The sequence below is a fragment of the Theropithecus gelada genome, chromosome 14, assembly GCF_003255815.1.
Source record: "Theropithecus gelada isolate Dixy chromosome 14, Tgel_1.0, whole genome shotgun sequence".
Lineage (NCBI taxonomy): Eukaryota > Metazoa > Chordata > Mammalia > Primates > Cercopithecidae > Theropithecus > Theropithecus gelada.
In genome coordinates, this window is record NC_037682.1 from 111,246,640 (window position 1) to 111,267,782 (window position 21,143).

General features: G+C 55.0%; 1 protein-coding gene across 3 annotated transcripts in view; it reads right to left on the minus strand.

Annotated features, from left to right (window-relative positions):
* Positions 1-20,399, minus strand: part of NECTIN1 (nectin cell adhesion molecule 1) — a 93,742-nt gene extending 73,343 nt beyond the window's left edge. For all 3 annotated transcript variants that reach the window (XM_025357837.1, XM_025357836.1, XM_025357838.1), the window contains exon 1: positions 20,149-20,399. In XM_025357837.1, coding sequence (XP_025213622.1) covers positions 20,149-20,227 — 79 coding nt within the window. In that variant the 5' untranslated portion in view covers positions 20,228-20,399. The remainder of the gene's footprint in view (positions 1-20,148) is intronic.
* Positions 20,400-21,143: the final 744 nt, after the last annotated feature.

Here is a 21,143-nt window from a genome sequence, read left to right on the forward strand (position 1 = left end):
GTTTTTAAAAGCTTGGATGTGGCTAAAGCACTGGATATTTGCGGCAGAGGAGAGGGGAATATAGGGTGAATGGAAAGCAAGATAGGAGCCAATTGTAAAAGGGCTTTGTATTAGATGAAGGTCTGAACTTCACCTTGTAGGCAACTGGGAGCCACTGACGCCTTTTAAGCAAAGTGGTGACATGGTCACATCTGTGCTTTGGAAAGAGGCACGTGGAATGCTAAGTAGAAGATGTCAGTCACAAAAGGCCACATACTGTATGATTCCATTTATATGAAATGTCCAGGATAGGCAGATCCATAGACACAGAAAGTAGATGAGTGGTTGCCAGGGGCTGGGGGAGGGAACATGGGGAGTGACTGCTAATGAATACCGAGGTTCTTTTTGAGGTGATGAAAATGCTGTGGATTAGGAGGTGGTGATGGCTGCACAACCCTGTGAATATACTAAAGCCACTGATTCATAGACTTTAGGAGGGCAAATTTTGTGGTTTGTGAATTATATCTCAACAAAGACAAAAAGAAGAAAAGAGGCACATGAAGAAGGATGGATGATGGCAGGGCCAGGCTGGAAACAGGCAGGCTACCAGAAGACCTCTGCACGCCTGCAGCACCCCCAGGCGTGGGGGCCCTGGGCTCCCGTGGCTCAGCGCGGCTGCTAAGAGCACCGGCCTTCTGAAGTTCCAGACTCAGCTTCCCTCCTCAGGACTGCCCAGGACTGAGTCTGCCCAGGACTGATTTTGCTGTCAGAGGGGGCAAAGAGAGATCCCGAGACACCCCACCCCCCAGGCCCGCCTGCATAGCCAATGTATCACACATATCCTGCACGAGATGCCTGGGACCAGAGTGACAGACGGTCACCTGACAAGCCACACCACCTATTTTTGAAGACAGGCGGGTCCCTTGGTAATAGAACAGGCACGAAGAGGCTTTGCCATAGATGGGGAAATTAGGGCAGAAAATAACACCATGAAAACAGAACTGTCTGTTCAGAAATAAGAGACTCCCTCACTCATACCCCCAGTGGACCAGGGCCTGTCTCAGCCCCTGAGAATCTGGGATCACCAGCTCTATGCCGGGTCCAGGGCGCCTCTGTCTGCCATGCACTGGCCTGGGCCACTCTGCTACCTGGGGCCGGGGGAGAGCCTGCAGGGGCAGGGGCGCAGAGGAAGCCGAAACTACCCTCTGAAGAGTCTTTTCTGTTGGGCCCTGAGTGTCTGTAACCAGGCTGTGAGGAAGCACTCACTTCCAGGGGTGGAGGGTCGGGGTTGGGGGAGAAGGGAAGGGCTAGCTCCTTAGTCTGCAAGGGCAGAAGGTGCTCTTCAATGGAAGTGGGAAGGGAGGGGAGCCCTGTGTGGGAAGCCTGAAAGGAGCCTGGGAAAGACTGGGGCTGGGGGCTGGGGGCTGGGGGCGGAGAGTGATGCTTGGGGACTCCCCAACTCTCAGGCAGGGAACAGCTTTATTTTCATTCTGGGTTTATGGAGAGAGGGCAGGGCGAGGCGGAGCGGGTTTGAGGGGGAGGACCTAGCTGGTTTTTCCCAGCATCCCCCAGGCCACTTCTCTCACCACAAACCTCAGTCTCAAGCCACTTGGTTGTCATGGAAACAGGCCGGAATAGAACAGATGGTCTCCACTAGCCAAATTCCAATTAAACAGGGCAGAGATGGATAGGGAAGGGAGTGTGATGTGATGAGGCCGCAGGGAGCTCAGCCCCCAGGATGGACGGGAAGCCCTGGGTCACCGTTCTGGGAGGGGGACATCAGGTGGGTAGAGAAATCTGCCTGGGGGAGGTCACCACCCAGTCACCCCTTCAATCCTCAAAGGTGGGGGTGTGGTGCTGAGGGAATGTCAGCTTGGGGAGGGGCAGCCACAGCTTTCCATTTACAGAAGTGCTGAACCAGAGCCACATGCACGCACACACGCACACCCAAGCACACGTGTGCAGCTGCACACTGCAGTATGCACACAGGTCGACATGCTCAGGAACACGTGGGAGCAGCGCGGGAAGGTCAGGCAGAGCCATTGCACAGAGACACTCCTCTAACATAGTACAAAGAAAATGCTTTGGAAAACCAAGTAAGCAATTTACTCTCATTTATTTAATAAACATGTATTAAGAATCTACCAAGTGCCTGCCAGTAGGGCTATAAACACACACACACACACACACACACACACACACACACTGCATACGTGTGTATATGCATGTGAAGGATATCAAGGACACAGAATAAATTCACTCACATGATCACTTCTGCGGTAGGACTGGTCACAAAGTGCCTTGATGATACAGGGAAGAAATGATGAATGTGGGGAGGAGAATTAGAGAAACAAGAGGTGTCCCCCAGGAGGTAAGATTTCACTGGGCTTTGAAGGATGAGTAGGAGTTTGCCAGCTGGTAAAGTAGGCGTCCTCCAGGCAGAGGCAATAGGAACAGCAAAGGCATGGTGGACTGAAAGGTCAGAGCTTACAGAGGGCATAAGCCCAGTGTGAGAGGAGTTTGAAGTGTAGAGGAGTTCGTGGAAGAGAATACCCCATACAAGCCCTGGTGTGAAGAGTATAATTTCTGACTCAAACACGAACACCCCGCACAAAGAACCATGCCATCTCACAGCACCCGCCTGTCAAATCCACGCACAACTTCATACACACATAACCGCAGTTTCCTGGTGCTCATAAATGTTGAGCAAATGGAAAAAAGATGATTTTGTTTACTGCAAACAAAATAAGATGGGAGGGGAGGTGTCAAGTAAAAGGGAAGCATCAGAAGTTTTCCTTTCTTGGCATGGGGGTTAAATAGGGTTGCCAAAAACAAACAAACAAACAAAAAAACAGAAAGAAAGGGGCACGGGAGGCCAGGCACAGTGGATCACGCCTGTAATCCCAGCACTTTGGGAGGCCGAGGCAGGTGGATCACCTGAGGTCAGGAGTTCAAGACCAGCCTGACTAACACGGTGAAACCCCATCTCTACTAAAACTACAAAAATTAGCCAGGCGTGGTGGCACATGCCCGTAATCCCAGCTACTTGGGAGGCTGAGGCAGGAGAATCGCTTGAACCCAGGAGGCAGAGGTTGCAGTGAGCTGAGATTGCACCACTGCACTCCAGCCTGGGCAACAGAGTGAGACTCTGTCTCAAAAAAAAAAAAAAAAAAAAAAAAAAAAGAACGGGGCATGGGAGAAGGAAACCTCATAGCTTATCGGGGTTGTGAAGCTAGCCAGCTCCCATCGGTTTACTGTACATTTATGGGACACCTACTGTGTGCAAGGCGCTGAGCTAGGGTCTGCAGAGATTTTAAGGCTGGGTCCTATCCTTCAAAGAGCTCAGGTACAGAGTGAGGGGAGGACAGAAAGTAAATACTAAACAATACAGAAGGGGTAGAGGGGCTGGTGTCTTCGAGCCTTGCATTTCACAGGTGGGTGTGTTGGGGCTCAGCCATCATCAGGAGCCAAGGCCGAGGAGTGCACTGGAGAAGCTGGGAGCAGTTTATTTTGACTGGAACTTAAAATAGGTCCGTGTAAAGTTGTGGGAGTGTAGAGCAGTCAGTGAAAAAGCAGTTTTAGGAGAGGAGGCTGGTTGCAGTGAAGGCCTAGACCAGTGTTTTCTCAACGGGGGTGCTCTTGTCCTCCAGGGAACATTCAATAAAGTCCGAGGACACTTTTTATTGTCACACTGCATAGGAATGGCGGGATGGGGGTGGTGGTGCTAGGACTGGGGAGGGGTCCTGCAGAAATGGGATAAGAACTCACAGCAAATCAGAGGCAGGGGTGAAGGAGGGAGCCACGGCTCCGGTGCACAGCAGATCTGGGCTTTCATCACAGAAATGGGAAGAGCCCAGGGAGGGCTGTGTCTTGAGAAAAAGAGGGAAAGGGTGGCTCTGGACGAGCTGGGCTTGGACTGCGCACAGGTCAGGCTGAAATCAGAGAGGACAGATTGGGGGGTTGTTCTTTTCAAGTCCCAGTCCACAGGCCTCGGAGGCACTAGTTTTCTTCCAGGCATGCTCGTGGCTGGGTCTCCCTTGGCTGTCCTGGTCACGTCCCAGCCCACTCCTTCTCAGCCTCCAGGTTTCAGAATCAAGGTCACGGTCCCAGAGAAGCCTCCCCTCCCCTCCCCTCCCCTCTCCCAGTTCAGGCCCCCATGTCTCCACCATAGCCCCGGGCATAGTTTCATCACCTAAGTAAATCTCTGGGGGCTTTGTGCGAAGATTACTTGGGAGACAGGGCCTCACCTGTTTTGAGGCCAGTTAATCCGTCACTACTATACTCTCAGCCCCAGCACGTGCAAGGTTTAGGACGGGAGAGGGACCTCTCATTCTTTTGCCTCAACCCTTCAAAAAGAGGGAAACGTCAAAACCTTCAACGAAGGGGAAGCAGGCAACTTCTTTCCCCCTTTCCCCTTTCCTTCCTCCCTCCCTCTCCCTGACCACCACAAGCCTTACAAAAGCAGATCTCTGCCCTTGGTGCAATCTTGCAAAAGGGACAGAAATCCAGAAACCTGCCTGATTGTTGACGGAAGCATCCCAGAGTTAGAGATGCAAAACGCCCAGTGTCTGCTTTTCTCCTCACCCTAACTGCCAGTCCTGGAGTCACCTGGTCTTCAGGTCCCCGCTCACGTGCATCAGCCTTTAACCTCAATTCCAGTTGCTTAAAGTATCTTTTTCTTGACACATAGTGCCTGGCACATAGTAGATGCCCAAGGAACATCTGCTGACTGACCTCACCTGAGGCGTTTGGGCAGTGTTACCCACAGGGTGCCCCATGACACCTTCTGGCCAGCAGAAAGGGCCTGTAGCCAAGTTGGTCAATGGGTGGGGTGGGTGGCACTGTCAAGGAGGGCACCTGGAGACGCTCTCTGGGTGGCCATGGGGACTTGCCCTTCCAGCAGGGAATATTTAGGGGCATCCAAGCAGCCTGTGGGGGAGGGCGGCGAAAGCAGGTCACTAATCTCTCTTGGAGATTAAACACCACACTGGCTTTGGAGGCCAGAAACCAGCTGGGGGAGGGGGCAGAGACCTAGGGAGGGCTGTGGAGGGACAGAGGGCGAATCTTGCCTGGGAGGTGACAGCCCAGGGCAGGGATGGGGGTGGGGGCTTCTTTTCTGAGGCCTGGGCAGAGCCCAGAAAGATCTCTAGGGTTGTGGGGTGGAAGCAGAAGCTGAAATTAGGGAAAAAAAAGTCCATGATTTATTAACCAGAGTCACTAATTATTAACCAGTTTGACTCCTGGACTTGAGGCCCCAATTCCTGGCCTCCCTCAGCTTCCTGAGTGTTAAGCTCCCCAATGTGCCACGCCTCCCCCTTCCCTCCCCACTCCCTACCCTTACCCCCGACTGGGACTGTCTCTGCCCAGCCTTGCCCCTATCTCCTCTTATCTCCAGGTGCCCTGGTGGCTGCTGCTACTGAACACTAACCCCTACTCCCAGCCTTGGGGGTGTCAGAAAAGAATGGGACTGCAGTGATTGAAACTTATTTGGGGCAGGCGAAGGTTGGCCTGGATGACCTGAGGGGCAGTCATGTCCTCTGGCCCACCTTGTCTTCATTTCTAACCTCCTCACCCCCCACCCTCCGGAGGGCAGTTCCCATCTCTCCCGGGTTAGCCTCAGAGTTTGGCGAGGGGAGGCACCTTTCGGGGCCGCAGTCCTGGGCCCGGTGTTGCTTGCCAGTGAGACATCTGATGCCGGGGGGTGCCAAGGAGCAGCAAGCCTGGGGACTTGGGGAGAAACTCTAACCAGAGTCTTCTCGGCTTCGGGGGCAAGGGATGCTGCAGACCCTGAGTGGCCTCCGTTGGTATTCAGGATAGAGGCTTCTGAGTTGCTCTGAGGATACATCGAAGCTCAGACTCTCCAGGGGTGAGAGATTCCTTCAGCCATTGCTATAGGAACCCAAACTCAGTCCCACCAAAGAAGCAAAGAGGCAGGAGCAGCAGCGTCTGGGGTGGGCCCCTTTTGAGGGGCAGCCAGGACCTGCCGGGGGTTGCGTTAGTGCCTGGATGGCACTCATGAGCCACCTGTGGGTTGGTGGCCCCTGGACTTCCAACTGCAGAATGTGCCTCTGTATCCTAATGCCAAAAGCGGGGCGCCCCACCCTGCCACATGCCGTGGCTCGCCCTCCCAGGACCATGACATGTCACAGAGCCACTGCACCATGGCATGAAGCACCAACAGGTGACACAGGAGGCTGCCAGATCACCCCACCTGCAGGATCCCTGTGATGCACCTCCTTCCATGAGTCACCACACCCATCCCCAAGCAGCCCCACATCCATCCCCCACGACGGTGCAGGCAGGTGGGGAGCACAGCCCAGCCCACCCCAGGGTGAACTGATGCAGGCAGAGGGGACTGCTCCACAGCCCCGCCGTCTCTGCCCTGTCCTGCCCTGCCCACGGTCCCTCTGTACCCTGACCCTCTGCATATGCTCCCTCTCCCTGTCCTCTCTCTCCCCATCGCCAACTTAATTCCTTAATTCCTACTGGAGATAAGCGGATCTTTCGCTGAAATTTATCATTAATCCAAAGGAAAACAGGGGTGGGAAGGGGTGGGGGTTGGGAAAGGGATAGAGGGAGGTAGGGAAGCTTGGAGGGCCCACCCACACTGCCTCCTCCTAGATCTGGGACAGCTGTGGCGGCTGGGAATCCTAGGCTGACATCCCTGGGCGGGGCAGCCCCCATCTGGAGCTGTTACTGGGGATCCGAGGGGAGCACCTGAGATGGTGAGGTGTGTGAGACTCAGGAGAGGAGAGATGGGGGCCGGGGCTGTCTGTAAATGCCTGCAGGATCACATGTGCTCCATACGATTCCAACACTAATGGGAGGGAGCTGCAGGGGGAAGGGGGAGCTGGGGGCAGTCAGAGCTGTAAGTACCCTGTCAGTGGAGGGATTCAGCTGCAGCTGGAGGATGACCAACAGGCCAGAATGTGGTTAGGGGTTTTAGGAAGTGAATGGGGTGCTAGAGCATTTGATTTCCCTTCCAACGCTGAGGCTCCAGGATTCTCTGACATCCTCTCCACCTTCCCCTGCAGGGCAGGGAGGTACCTTCAGCTGCAGGCCCAGTTGGGAGGCTCTTTCCAGACCTGGGTCTGGGAGAAGAACAAGTGGGCTCAGGTTATTTTTTTATTTTTATTTTTATTGAGACAGAGTTTCACTCTTGTTGCCCAGGCTGGGGTGCAATGGCGTGATCTCGACTCAGTGCAACCTCCGCCTCCTGGGTTCAAGTGATTCTCCTGCCTCAGCCTCCTGAGGAGCTGGGATTACAGGCACCCACAACCACACCTAGCTAATTTTTGTATTTTCAGTAGAGACAGGGTTTTACCATATTGGCCAGGCTGGTCACGAACTGCTGACCTCAGGTTATCTACCTGCCTCGGCCTCCCAAAGTGCTAGGACTATAGGAGTGAGTCACTGTGCCTGGTGGGCTCAGGTGTTTAACACATCTTTGCAGAATGAAGGAGAATGCAGGCCCCTGCCTAGTGTCACTGTCCCTTCATGTCCAAGCAGGTTGGCTTAAGGAGAGTGAGGGGCTTATGCTGGCGTGACCCACAAGACCCCAGCTCCATCTCTCCACCATCCACCCAGGCCTCAACCCAACTTGCATTCCTGCCTGAAAGAGATGACACCCTCAGGGGGCACCTGCTGTGTGTGAAGTCAGAGGTCACAGCATGGATGCCATGCAGTGCTGGACTGGATATTATGTTTGTTGCTGTCTACAGCTCCCACCTCTGTGCCTGGCACGTATTGAGTGAATGCCGGGATGAACCTGTCTGCCTCTCCCACAACACATCCTGGGTGGTGGGATTCATACAGGGACTGGCACTGGGCACTTGGGGCAACCAGAATTCTGCACCTTGAGTGAAACCCTTGCTTCCCTTTCAGAAGGGAGCACAGGAGGCACCTGCCTAGGTGATCATCTGGGGATGGGGGCGGATCTCCAGTAGCCCAGGGGCCTGAGACTAAGACATACCTGCTCACATTGACCACCCTGGAGAAGTCACGGGAGCCCAGCAGAGGGGCTCCCCACAGCGTTCTGGGGCACACACAGCCAGGACGGCTCCTAGGCCTGGCTTCCCCAGCCCCAGGGAACGAACCCTCCTTCTCCAGACTGGGAGTCCCTCTGAGTAGTAGCTCACAACAGCCAAGTGGTGCGAAGACTTTCTCTGGATCAAGCAAATTATTGCTTGTGCTAAGCACACCACATGTGTTATTCACTCCTTCCAGCCCCTTATCATCTCATCCCATTGTATAGCTAAGGGAACTTGTTTAGAGAAGACACAGATATACCCACTGACACAGGTAAGTCATAACAGGCTGAGATCATTTGACTCCAAAATAACCACTGGGTTCAGTCAATTTCTTGGGGAAAATAGTCAAACCAGTTGTTTGTGACCCTGTAGACAAAACAATGATCTAAGACTGACCTTCGCCGGTTCTCTAACTGGCAGCTGGGGGGCAGCGCAGACCCTGCCCGGACAGTCATCATCTTTGATTGGCTCCCCCTCCTGCTCTGCCCACCCTTAGTAGCCAGGGTGTGCCCCCAACCCCAGAAGTGGAGTGAGAGCCCCCCACCTGTGTGTGGGAGAAGATGGCGATCACTGTCTAATCAGAAGCAGGCGCGTGCACACGCGCACGCATGCACACACACGCACACAGCACGTGACCTCATACACGCACACACACCATAAACCTTCCTCATACACACACAGAGGACATAAAAACACTTGTAAAGAAACACATAAACCAGCACAGATTATCATTACAGCGCAAACTGTGTACACAAGTGCCGAGGGGCTAGCAGTAACAGAGTGATGGGAGATGAGAGAGGGTAATGGGGATATTTCCTGGGAAGGGTGTTTTTGAGCAGAGCTTGGGGAGGAGGCCAGAAAGACCCTGCAGCAGTACTGAGAGGTGGGCGCCGAGGACTGACGCTGTCTCCCTCTTCCATTATTACCACCCCTTCAGGATTGGCCACGAGGCCCATCATCTGACCTCTGGGAGGGTGGGGAACGGAGCTGTGGTCAGGGCAGAGACAGGCTGGGAGCAGGGGGCTGTCACATACGTTCCCCCAAAGGCCCATCCATCATGCCAGTGGAGATCATCAGAGTGCTCTGCCGGCCCAGGACACTGATGACTCTCCAGGCACCATAAAGACATGGAATAAATCTGGGGAGTTGCTGGGTAGGAGGGTGCCTCAATAGCAGGGCTGGCCACCCTGCCTGGGAAGGGAGAGGCACCCCTCCATCATTCTGAGAGATGCAGCAATCTAGGCCAATGAGATCAGGACAGTTCGGGGGCCGGGGAGGTGGGCAATCATGATAAAATAATACAGTGCAGTGTGGCTGTTATTTACACTCAGGGAGATGCCTGTCCCTGCCTCTGCTCCAATTTATGCCTAGGAGTTGCTGCAGAAAGCCTCTCCCACTGATCCAAAACCCTCAAAGGGGCCCGGTCCCAGCAGGCAGAGGAGAGGGACATAAAAGTAGCTAAGCTCGGGGGCCTGGCAGGCACCTGCAGGCCCCGGGGCAGGGGCCTCTGGGCAATGCTGGTCCCCTCGTGCTGGCTGGGCAATGCTCGGGCTTGGATGGGAGTCAGGCAGGTCCTACGCCCTCCTAACTCCTGTTGCTTCCAAGCACTTCCTAGGTGCAGGGCAGATTCAGCCCCAGGAGCTGATCGCATAGCTCTGGCTTGTGTCTGGGCCACAGAGGCCGCGTGGTAATTCAAGCTAACGGAGCATGGATAATCTAGAACAGCGGAGGGTCTAGGAGGAATTTCGCTTTGGCGTCGGCACAGATCAGATGACTGTTTTGCAGCCGAATTACCTTCCTAATTAAGCAAGGGAGTCTGTGAGGCCTGAGCCTGCATGGTGACCTGCAGGGTCAGCATGTGCTGGGAGGAGCATCGCCCTGGGTGACCCTCGAGAGGACAATCTGCACAGGGACTATCTGGAGTCAACTCCTAGTCCTCAGCCACAACCCTGGGGAAGGGCTTTGATTTTTCTGCCCCCATGATCTTCTTCCCTGGGATAGTTCTCTGCCCTTGCCTGTGAAGCTGAGGACGCCTGGACCCAGGATCAATGCCTCTCTCTCCAGCTTGCTGTCCTGATCCTGCCTGAGGCAGAGGAAGCAACAACCCTTTTATCCCAGGAGATCAAAGCAGGCGGCACAGGTGAACACCCTAAATCCTTTTCCCCATCCACACTCCCTGGTAGGGGCCCCTCCCTTGCCATCTTTTGGGATCTCTGGGTGAGGGCAAGAGGGCCTGAAACCTTCCAGAAGTTTAGGACAGGCTGTGGCATAGGATCAGCTTGCTGAGCCCTGGATCCACCCAGGATCTAGGGCTGGCCTGGGAACACCCACTGGGGGACCAGGCAGATTATCTCAGAGGAGCTACTATACCTGCCTCTGGTCTCACCATGAGACATGGTGTGTGTGGGGGTGCCCAAATGGTATCAGTGATGCCCAAAGACTCAGGAGATGCAACAGTGATAACATCAAGACATTCCACTCTGGCACAGCCACATGAATACTCCGAAGACACAACAGTATCTGTGGCAGGATATACCAGTAATACAGGTTGAATATCCCTTATCCCTAATGCTTGAGACCCAAAGTGTTTCAGACTTCAAATTTGTTCAGATTTTATAATATTTGTATATGTAAAATGTTATCTTGGGGATAGGACCCAAGTCTAAACACGAAATTTCATTTCTATTTCATATACACCTTATACACATAGCCTGAAGGTAATTTTATACAGTGGCTTTAATACTTTTGTGCATTAAATAATGTTTTGACTGCCTTTGGATTGCGCCCCTTCAGGAGGATAAGTGTGGAATTTTCCACTTGTGGCGTCATGTTGGCGCTCCAAAAGTTTTGGATTTTGGATTAGGGATGTTCAACCCGTGCCAAGACTCTCTGAAGGTTCAGCACTAATAACTCCCCAAATGCATTAGGCATGTACAACTACAACACCAGGTTCTCGCTGCACCATGGAAGGACAGGAACGTGAATAAGAAGGTGCTATGTGGGGGTGGGAAGAGATTCTGGAAGCAAGGTCTTGTGAGGACTCAAGGCTTAGGAAACTGTCTTCCTCCGTCACCTGTCTGCCACCCCCCAGGAAGAGAGGCAGCTTAGCCACATGGTACAATCACGGACATGGGGCCTGATTTCTGGAATCAGAATCCTGACTCTGCCACTTACTAGCTGCGTGACCCTGGACAAGTTACCTAAGCTCTATCTGGGCCTCATTTTTCCACATATAAAACTGGGGAAAACAGAAGTACCTTCCATATGAGCTGTTATGAAGATTAAATAAGTAATTATATGTAAGATGTTTACAACAGTGCCTGGCATCCAGGAATTCTCAATATAAGTGTGTTATTATTATCCTCATCAATGGTTCAAACAAGCAACTGTCTATCCACCCAGAATGGACTACTGGTCCCCTATGCCAGGCCCTGGAGAAACCAAGCCTCATCAGCAATGGAGCTCTCAGTCTTGTGATGAAGATAAATCCCAGGCCCAAGTGACTGGATAGCAGGATGGAGAGTAATTGGTGGCAGGGGTGGCATGGATGAGGCACTGGGGGATTTGAGATGACAGAAGTTATCCTTAGCTTGGGGGGCAGGGTCATGAAAGCTTCATGATAGAAGTGGCTCTTGACCTCAGTATTTAGATTTCGTATTTATGGGAAATAAGGGGGAATGTGGGGGAACAGCATGTGCAAAGGCACTGAGGCGGGAAAATGCTGGGCGTGAAAAGCATGGTGTGCAGGGAGGGCAGTGGGGGACCAGTTAGGGAGGCGCTGTGCCCCTCAGGTGTGCTTTAGGTGGATTCACCCAAGGAGCAGTGTGGGCAGACTGGAGCAGCAGACTGAGGACGTGCCACCGTCCTCCTCTGCAGTGGGACCCACGTGATGTGGTGGCAGAGCTGGCTAGGACCAGAGGCACCTCCTCCACTGCCCTTGTCCTAGCAGCTGACAGTATTTGTCCACAAGACACTGGGACAGAGGGAGAGGGTGCCTGGGGCACAGAGAACAGTCACAGCAGCTGCCTCCCCAGTCCCACCCGGGGCATGTACCCCAGACCAGCTGCCGGCAGGGGCTGCCTCACAGGGGCGCTCCACGAGCCCACACAGCCCCTTCTTCCACAGCAGGGCAGACTCACATCTGCCCTAGCAGATTGGCGCTCCCATCTCCACTGACTCATTTGGCGGGCACCTGCGAAAGCGTGGGCTGACCTGTGTGACCCCCCACCATGGGAGCACCCCGAGTAAGCCTGTGTGTGCTAAAAGCCAGTTATTTGGGCGTGGTGCTCATTTTCCTTCACAAGCCTGAGGCATCGAGAAGGGACACGCTTGCCTTGGCTCCTGTCTTGTTTTTCATGGCCACATCCTTCAAGCCATGGTGGTTCTGATGACCAGCAGGTATGTGGGCTTGCAGGGGAGGAATGCAACGCACAGGGGAAGGTACAGGCAGAGAGGAGGCTGCCGGCCAGCAGGCATCAGAATCTGCTAAGAAACAAATCCTCCTGTCTTTGGTGGGAAGAACCACAAGATGGAATCCAAGGCCCTAGCACAATGACTGAGGATAAGATACTCAAGCCAGGGAGGGGTGGGACTAGGAAGCCCCTGCCAAGGCTACCTGCTGGCTCTCCGCAGTGGCTGGCTCTTTTAGCCATGGATGAAACTCCATCTATAGGTGAGGGGAAATGCTTCCTCTCTAGGGTCCCCAACTCCCTACATTCACTTTTCAGACAGAAAGGCCAAGATTCAGGCCAAGACTGTTGCGAGGACTCCAGAGTCCATCTCTGGTGCCAGGGCGTATATCTCAGAGCACATCCAGATGTACTCAGTGTGGGAGGCTGTGCTGTCCCCTGTCCCCAAGGGCCCTCCTCCATGGAATGATGATTTGCTGAGCTTCCACCCAGCTCCTCCCAGAAAAGGCCAGCTCCTTAGCCCTGAAGGGAGCCGTGTCCTTCTCCTCTTCAGGCAGGGGGCAGAACTGAGCATCCAAGTGGGCAGGCAGGACACGCGTTTCTAGCTTTGAGAAGCAAGCGTTCCAGGACTTTGTGGGGAGGGACTCCATTTAAGCCCACAGCTTGAACTCAGACTCCCAATGGGACATTCTGGTGCCCATGGCCACTGGCCTGTTTTGCTGCCTGGGCCATGCCCGCAGCTGTGTCCCAACTCCCACAGCTGTGTCCCAGTGGAGCCACCAGCCAGTGGAACTAATGTCCTCTAATGAGATCCGGGCCAGAGTGGCCTAGCGGGTTTTATTGTCTATGGCTTGGTAATGAGACTCCTCATAAACTGAGAATGAAATTGGGGTTTGTGCTGACCAGAGTGGGTGGGGGATTGGATTGTCCAGGAGAGCGCCAGCCCCCGTGCCTCTCTGCTGCTCTGTCTAGTCCACACCTGCTCTCTGCTCCGGGCCAGGCCCACACCCTGGCACTGTGCCTGCCTGTGCCCTGGGGCTCTATGCTCACACCTCAGGGGCCCTGCCCATGTCTCAGCCCAGATGCCCAGAGAGAGATGCCCCAGGACATTGCTTCCCCCGCCCCCAGGAATGTTTCACTGTTAGGCATCCTCTATTCTACACCAGCCTGGGCTCTGTGGTCAGCTCTGGCTGGGCCACCCTCCAACCTATATCCTCAACTTATTCCTCACTTCCCCAGGGAGCTGCCAGGCTCTGCCCTGCTGTTGGGGGAGTGTGAGCTGGTCATGGCTGGTAAAGTAGAGGACCATCCCATGGACATTTTCGAACATCCTACTGGCCCGGTTCATCCTCTTCCGTCTGTCCATCCCCGATCTTTTCATCCTTCTGGTTTACTGGATTTGCAGTCAGAAGACCCAGTGTCTAATCTGGCCACAACAGCATAAGATGGTCAGCAAGTTACTAAACCTAGGTCTCACTTTCCTTGTCTCTAAAATGGAACTAATACAACACTAATGCCATTCACATGGGGCTCCTGAGAGGCTCAGATGAAACTGTGGCTATAGAGTGCCACAGACAGTATTACGACAGTTTGCAAAAGGAATCAGTCTGTAACAGGAGGCTGAAAGGACTTTCTGTCGGTGAGAAGGAGGTGACCCCAGCAGGGATTCTCTACCCATCTGGCTGATACCATCTCACGGGGCAAATGGAGTCCTGGAGGGAGGGTGCTGTTGCCCAACTTCCCCTCAAAAGTGGAAGTGAAGGAAGGCAGGGGCTGAGTCCCAGTTCCTCTCTACGGCCGTGGCTGGCCTCCAGATAGGCAATGGTGCCCCAGCTGGGCCACAGCCAGGGAGCGAGGCAGGTGCCGGGAGAGCCCTCAGTGACATGTGGCAGAACAAAGGCCGCACAGCACCTGCTGCCTAAGTAGCCCTCAATCACCTCAGCTGGACCTGTGCAGGTACCCACAGACAGCCAGGCTCCCGAGTGGGGGCAGGGACTCGCTTCCCAAGTAGCACCTGGCTGGGGACACGGGAAGTGAGGTCAGCAGTGTGCAGCAGCTGAGTGGCTCTCTCTCAAGGGAACATGAGTAGCAGATTCAGAGGGGCCAGGACCATTGAGAGGGAAGGCATAGGGGATAGAAGTTCACTTCACTGCATGTGCCCACATGCCTGGCAATGTGCTAAGCACTTTTCATACAACATTCTCAATCTCATCTTCACAAACCTCTTTGGGAATCTGTATTAACAAAAACCTATTTTAAAGATAGGAAAACTTTGGGAGGCCGAGGTGGGCGGATCATGAGATCAGGAGATTGAGACCATCCTGGCTAACACGGTGAAACCCTGTCTCTACTAAAAATACAAAAAAATTAGCCGGGTGTGGTGGCACGTGCCTGTAGTCCCAGCTACTCGGGAGGATGAGGCAGAAGAATCTCTTGAATCCAGGAGGTGGAGGTTGCAGTGAGCCGAGATCTCACCACTGCACTCCAGCCTGGGGGACAGAGGGAGACTCTGTCTCAAAAAAAAAAAAACAAAAAGGTGGGAACACAGGCCTATAAAGTGACTTGACCAAGGTCACTCAGCTAGTAATTGGTAGAGCTGGGATTCCAACACAGGCCAGTGGGCACCACTTTGCTATCTCATTATGCTGGGCTGCCAAGATAGGGTGATCACCAGGTTGTAGGGAGAGGAATTGAGCTGTGAAAGGCAGACCTCCCATGAGCCTCCCACCTCCTGAGAATACATACCTATTGCCTCCCTGTCCCCCACCCAGGGCAAACCTGGGATAATCTAGTGCCCTGAAGATTCTACAATCTGCTGTCAGAAAGTCTTTCTTTGTGTCCGTCTCGGGTCTCTGCTGTTACACCGAGTTCATCTCTCCTTGTGGAATGGGCTGGGGTACAGATATTATGTTCCGTATGTTTTCTCGTATCTCTTCCCTTTCCGCATCTCCTAGCCCCCAACAGCATGAGAGAATCCAGAGCTTAAAGGGTTAACTGGACTAAAGGGTGTTATCTCCAGCTCAGGGCATTCCCTCTGCAAGGTGATCCCTGCTCAGATCTTAAGTTACCTCCTGCCCCAGCCAGCACATCTGCTGCTGGCTCTGCAGACCTGGTCTCTATGGACAGGGATGGGCATCATGGGGAAACATTTTCCAGTTGGGCTTGGGCACAGGGTGCTGGGTTCCCAGGACCACCCTCTTCCCCACTCCTTGTCCCTTATTCCCACTTCTTTTTCCAATAAGGGGGCTCCTGCTTTCTGCTTCACGAACCCAAGATGCTTCCAGGCACATGTATGTTGCCCACTTGGGCACACACAGCTCTGCAGGGCCCTCATGGAGGACCAAAGCTCATGCTCACACCCTTTTTCAATGCCCAGAGTATGCTACCTCCCCTCCCCACACACACCATGATTCTTTTTCTTAAGTACCCATGTAGGAAGCAAAGATGCCAAATTAGGAGCTGAAAAACTGTCTCCCTTTGCCCCTCCCAGCCGTTCATGGATCATGAGAACTCGTCGGGCAGGCCAGGCCCCAGGTAATGCCAGGTTCCAGTGCTGCTCTGCCTGCCAGGGAAACAACAGAAGGCTGACAAGAGAGGAATCTCTCTCCCGGTGTGGTCAAGGTCTTCAGCATCTCCCTGTGAGGAGGCAGAGGCCCAGTCTAAAGCCAAGGGCAGAACAGAAAAAGGAAGCGGCATAGAGGCTTCCCACCTGCCAAAGGGGCCGGTAGTGTGTCCTAGAAGAGCAAACCAAGGGCAAATCTTGGGTGCCCTCCCAAAGTCACCCTCACTGACACTCTGACACATAAGAGACGCATTCTCAAGTCCGGACCACTCACAAAGTTCTAGTCAGAAAGTTCTAAGCAGTCAGTTACATGTGAATATACATTCGATGTTATATATTTATGGCCCTAGTCCCATAGCGACCCACAGACACAAGTACATACACCTCCTACTCCTAGTCCCCACAGATGCGCACATGCACAGTGAATGGCAGATCACCAACACAAACACACAAAGCCCTGGGTACGTGTGTGCACGTACACTCTATACTAAAGGTGAGACCCTATGCAGACTGTCAGAAATGTCACAGCTTAAGTTCCACAACTGGCTCATGACCATTCTAGCCTGGCACACTGGCTAATGTTTAAAGTTGTTTTTTTTTTTTAAATCAGCAAAACAGGTGAATATGCTGACACCTCTCTATCTGTCCCTCTCTGAGGTAGGAGGCATTCAATTCACCAGGTTAGCCAGGAAAAGATACAATCGGAAAAATCGAAGATACATTCACACCTCCCTTGGGTGTTTTCTGTTTGTGCTGAACAATGAACATTAGTCAGCTGCTAAACAATGGCAGTATCATAGACACAGCAACTGGAACTGACCCTCTGCCCCCCGCCCAAGCCGGGCTCACTTGCTCAGACATCAGCACTAGGGTTCTGGCCAGCTCAACCATCCTGGCAACATACAACAGAGTCTGGTGGTCAAGCAGTAGCCAAGGTGGATTCATTGTACAAATGTGAGTGGCTGAGAAGGGAACTGATAACACTCTTAACCTCAGCCAGCCTCAGGCAACGAGGGCTACCTGCCCCATATGCTCACAAGTTCAGGTTAAAGAGATGCCTTCTGGGTCACTCAGCCAGGGCAACTGGGCCCAAGTTCTGCAGTATCTCCTCTTCCCCTCCAGTCTTGACTACGGAGTCCTAGAATCCAATTCCAAGGCACTCCACAGTGCTGCCTTATAAATGGGTAAGGAGATTCCCACTTATACATGCTGCAAACCCCAGGCCAGCAGAACTGGTCTTGCCTTAATGCCTTGCCCAGCAAGCTGAAGCACACCACTGTATGTGAGAAATAGAGAGAGAGGAAGGAAAATAACCCAATAGCCCCAACACTTGGAATTTCAAAGACCACATGGCAGCAAGCTCTGCACAAGCTGCAGAGAGAGGCTGCAGAGAGGGGTGTGCTGTGACCCGACAGGTCTTCCGAGGGTGTGCATGACACCTGGGGTGTGTGTTCTCTTTCCAGACAAAAGGTGTAGGGAAGCCAATTAGGGAGGGTGTGGTGTAGGTGGGACACCAGCTCAACGCACCTGCTTCTCAGGCAGGTTCTCTGCCTCCTCCTCGGGCTCCCCCATCTCTTTTTGGGATGTAACCCACCTGCCCCACTGACCCTCTCCTCTAAGTTAACAGGAAGAAACCGTGGATTGTCATCTCAGGAAACAGAGGCCTGTGGGGCTTTACCACACTGCTTAGTGAAGTCTGTGTTGTTGAAAACATACTTCTGTGTTTACACTTCAATAGCCAAATTGGGAGTGTTTTGAAGTTGGGGGCAATTGCATACACTCCAGGCCCCTCCCTCTTCCTCTCCTCAAACGCCTAGACCCAGGTTCCCTGTCACAGCCCAGGAAAACCCTGAAAAGAGCACCAGACTGGCAAGTCCCTAGAGAGATGCTATAGCGGGCAATGGGGAGGAAGCTGGCAGGTGATGCAAAGTAGGATGTGGACTTGCAACTTCTGGGCCAACCAGCCTCCATCCAAGTGTCAGACTGGGCACAACCGTATCCACCTGCCTCTCTGCACTCATGGACCCTAGAGCAAGCAAGCAGAGAAGGCCCCAGGAGCCCAGGCACTGGGCAGAGGAGCTGGGCGGTTTGGGAACTTGGGTGCATGGATGCCATCCATCAGTCAATTATAGTAGATAGAAGAGCATTTATTAAGTACCTCTCTCAACCCTGGTTCCTTTCTCTGCATCCCACCCTTTCATGTGGATTTTTGGCAGGGGTTGTATCCACCTTGAGCCAGGTGAGTTCACCTCCCTGCTCCCACATCCTGAGTGGGTGGAGCACAGCAGGCCTCTAGTCCCCAATGAAGGAATTAACCATGAAGGGATCACAAAGCTGGGGAAAGAGAATAACAAAAGGAGGGGAGAATGGGGTGGGTTCCTTCCCCTTCTCCCAACCCTTCCCACCACCCTTTGTCCATCCCAGGATTACATTAACCCCTAGTGTGCTGGACCAACCAGAGCTCTGGAAAGCTCTCCTTTCTCTGGGTTCTGGATAAGGACATATGTAACTGAAGGGTTCCTGGAAGCTCAAATCCCAGTGGCCAGGCAAGTCCTAGAGCCGGAACTTCTGTATCTCAGGCTGGCTTCCTAGGCCATCCAGTGTGAGAAGACCTCTGGCTCTCACCAAGACCACCCTCTGGGGGCAGGGTGAGCAGTGACACCTGTGAGCCCTGGATTTTCCCTACCCCCCCAAAATCCAGCAGGGCAGCATCCCAGGCTTCAGGGGTGGAGGCACCCCAGTACCCGCTTTCACAAACTGCTTCCCAGACATCCACCACTCAGGGAGATTGGCGGGGGCCTCCTAGTGAGCTGGCTGGCAGCAGAAGAGGCATAGAAGGGAATGAGGCCAGGCTTCTGCCTTCCAGGAGTGCACCCTAGCCCCGGAACTAGGCAGCCAGACTGGTCTCTCGATAACAAACTGCCTGGCCATTCTGCGGCATCGCACATTGTAGGAACTCGGGATCTAATATTCCTGCCCCACGAGGAGAGAGTCTCTGTACACTGACCCCCTAATCTGCCACCCCAAGGTGGGGACCACGTGCTCCAGTCAAGATCCTCCCCGCTCCTCAAAATCCCATCTTGCTAGAGCTGCAGGTCGTCTCTGGTTTCTACCCAGGGAGCTGGAGGAACTCCCCACACCCCTTGACCCGCGCTTGGTGTCCAGCCAGCCAGCGAGCTCGGCAGCTTCTCCAGGGACACAAAGGGTTAAATCCAGGCGAGGGGACTCGGTCGGATTTGCCTCCTAAACGCATTTTCCAGTTCATTCCCCAGCACAATATGCCTGGGCCGGTCCCAGCCTCCGAGCCCACCCCACCCGTCAGAATGGGCCACCAGGGCCACCCCGGGGTCGGGCACGAGGTTAACCCCTCGGCTGCCGGCAGCCCGCACCTCGAGGAAGGACACGCGGGGCACCCTCGGGAAAGTGGGTCATGCAGCTACCTGGTTGGCACGAAGCCCGCGGCGTCTCCTCCAGGGAGAGCCCCCAGAGCTGGGAGCAGAGTTCCAAGGGGGAGCCCGGTCCCGCGCCAGGCCCGGAGGTTGCAATCCCAGGCTGCCCCGGCCTCACCCTCCAGGAAAGGAACCGCAGGTGAGCGAGGAGCTGCCTCTGCTGCAGCAGCCGGCTCTCCGCGCCCGCTGTGGGGCGGTGTGGGGCGGGAGGGGGCCCGAGCGTCCTGAGCCGTCTGGCAAAGGGGCCGCCGAAAGAAACGAAGCCCCCCCGCCCCCGCCATACTCCAAACCCGCAACCCATCAGCTCCGAGCCTGACGCCCTCTCCCTGGGGCTGTTGTCTCCCACCCCGAGACGGTGATTACGGTGATTATTTTGCATTTATGTAACACGCAGTGTTTCCAAACTGCTTTCCGAGCAGAGAGCTGGTTATTAAAGAAATAGAACGCTATTACATATTATTATTTTTGTGAAGAACTGAGCGGAGAAAGTGCTTTCATGCTACATAGAGACGTGCATCCGACTGCTTCCCTGCAGGGCAGGCTATTCGGCTTCTCAACCTCTTTCTCCGCCGTGCCACCTCCCACCCCCTTTACCCAAGCCGTGACCCAACTTTTTTGGCTCCTTTCACTCCCCACAATCCAGTCGTGCCCGCCATCCGGCTCCCAGCCCCGGGGAGGCACTGGATGGGGGTGGGGACAGCAGAGGTGAGCGCGCTTACCTGGGAGGAAGAATGCGGTCAAGCCGAGAGCGAGTCCCCACCAGCGTCCAGCGGCGCCCGCAAGCCCCATCCGAGCCATCGGGGGCCGGGGGTCCGGCGAGAGGGACGGCGAGGGCAGCGCTCCTCGCGCTGCAGAAACCAGCCCGGAAGACGAAGGAAGATCGCTGGCGGCCGGCGGGCGCTCGGAGGATCCAGGTCAGCCGCAGCCGTCGGCCGGGGCGGGGTGGGCTGGGTGGGATCCGCGCGGCCGCAGTCCGGGCCCCGGGCCGTCGCCGGCTCAGAGGCTCGGCAGATACCCGCCGCAAGTTGCACGAGTCATGCCCCTTCTCCTCCTCCGTTCTCCTCCCGGCGCCGGTCCCCGCCCTCTTCTTCCACGCAGAGCGGGGCTGGGGAGAGGGACCCACCCCCGGCGCGCCCGGCTGCCCGGCTGCGCGGCGCGGGCTCCTGGCCCCGGCGCGCTCACACCCTCCCGCTCGGCTCCAACTTGCAAGCGTCCATGGCCGTCCGTCCTACGAGGGTGGCTGGACGCGCCCGGGCGGCGTGGAAGGCTCGGGGCCCAGGCGGCGGGCGCTGGGTTCGGCGGCCGGCGGCCCGGGTGGCTCTGGCTGCGCGGCTGGGCGCGAGGAGAACGGGTTCGAGGCGCCGTGCGTCCCAGCCGCCGCCGCTCTGCCGGGTGCCGGCGATCCGCAACAATGTGGAGCCGCGCTCGCTGCTCTCGCTCTCTTTCTCTCACTCGTCGAGCTCCAGCCTCTCACCCGCTCGCCCGTGATGTCAGCCAGAGGGGAGGGGTTAGCGTTAACCCCCTCCTGGCCTCGATGCGCGCCCACCGGGGCCCGGTCGGAGCCCGAGCGCACGCGCCTTCCCGACCGAAGCAGAGGCGGATCGCGAGCGCGGGCCGCGGGGTCCGCTTCAGGACCCTCGCTCGGGAGCTGCCCCTCGGCCGCCTTCCAGCTGGGGAGCCGGCTGGAGCGCGGGCTGCCCTCCTCCTCCGCTGA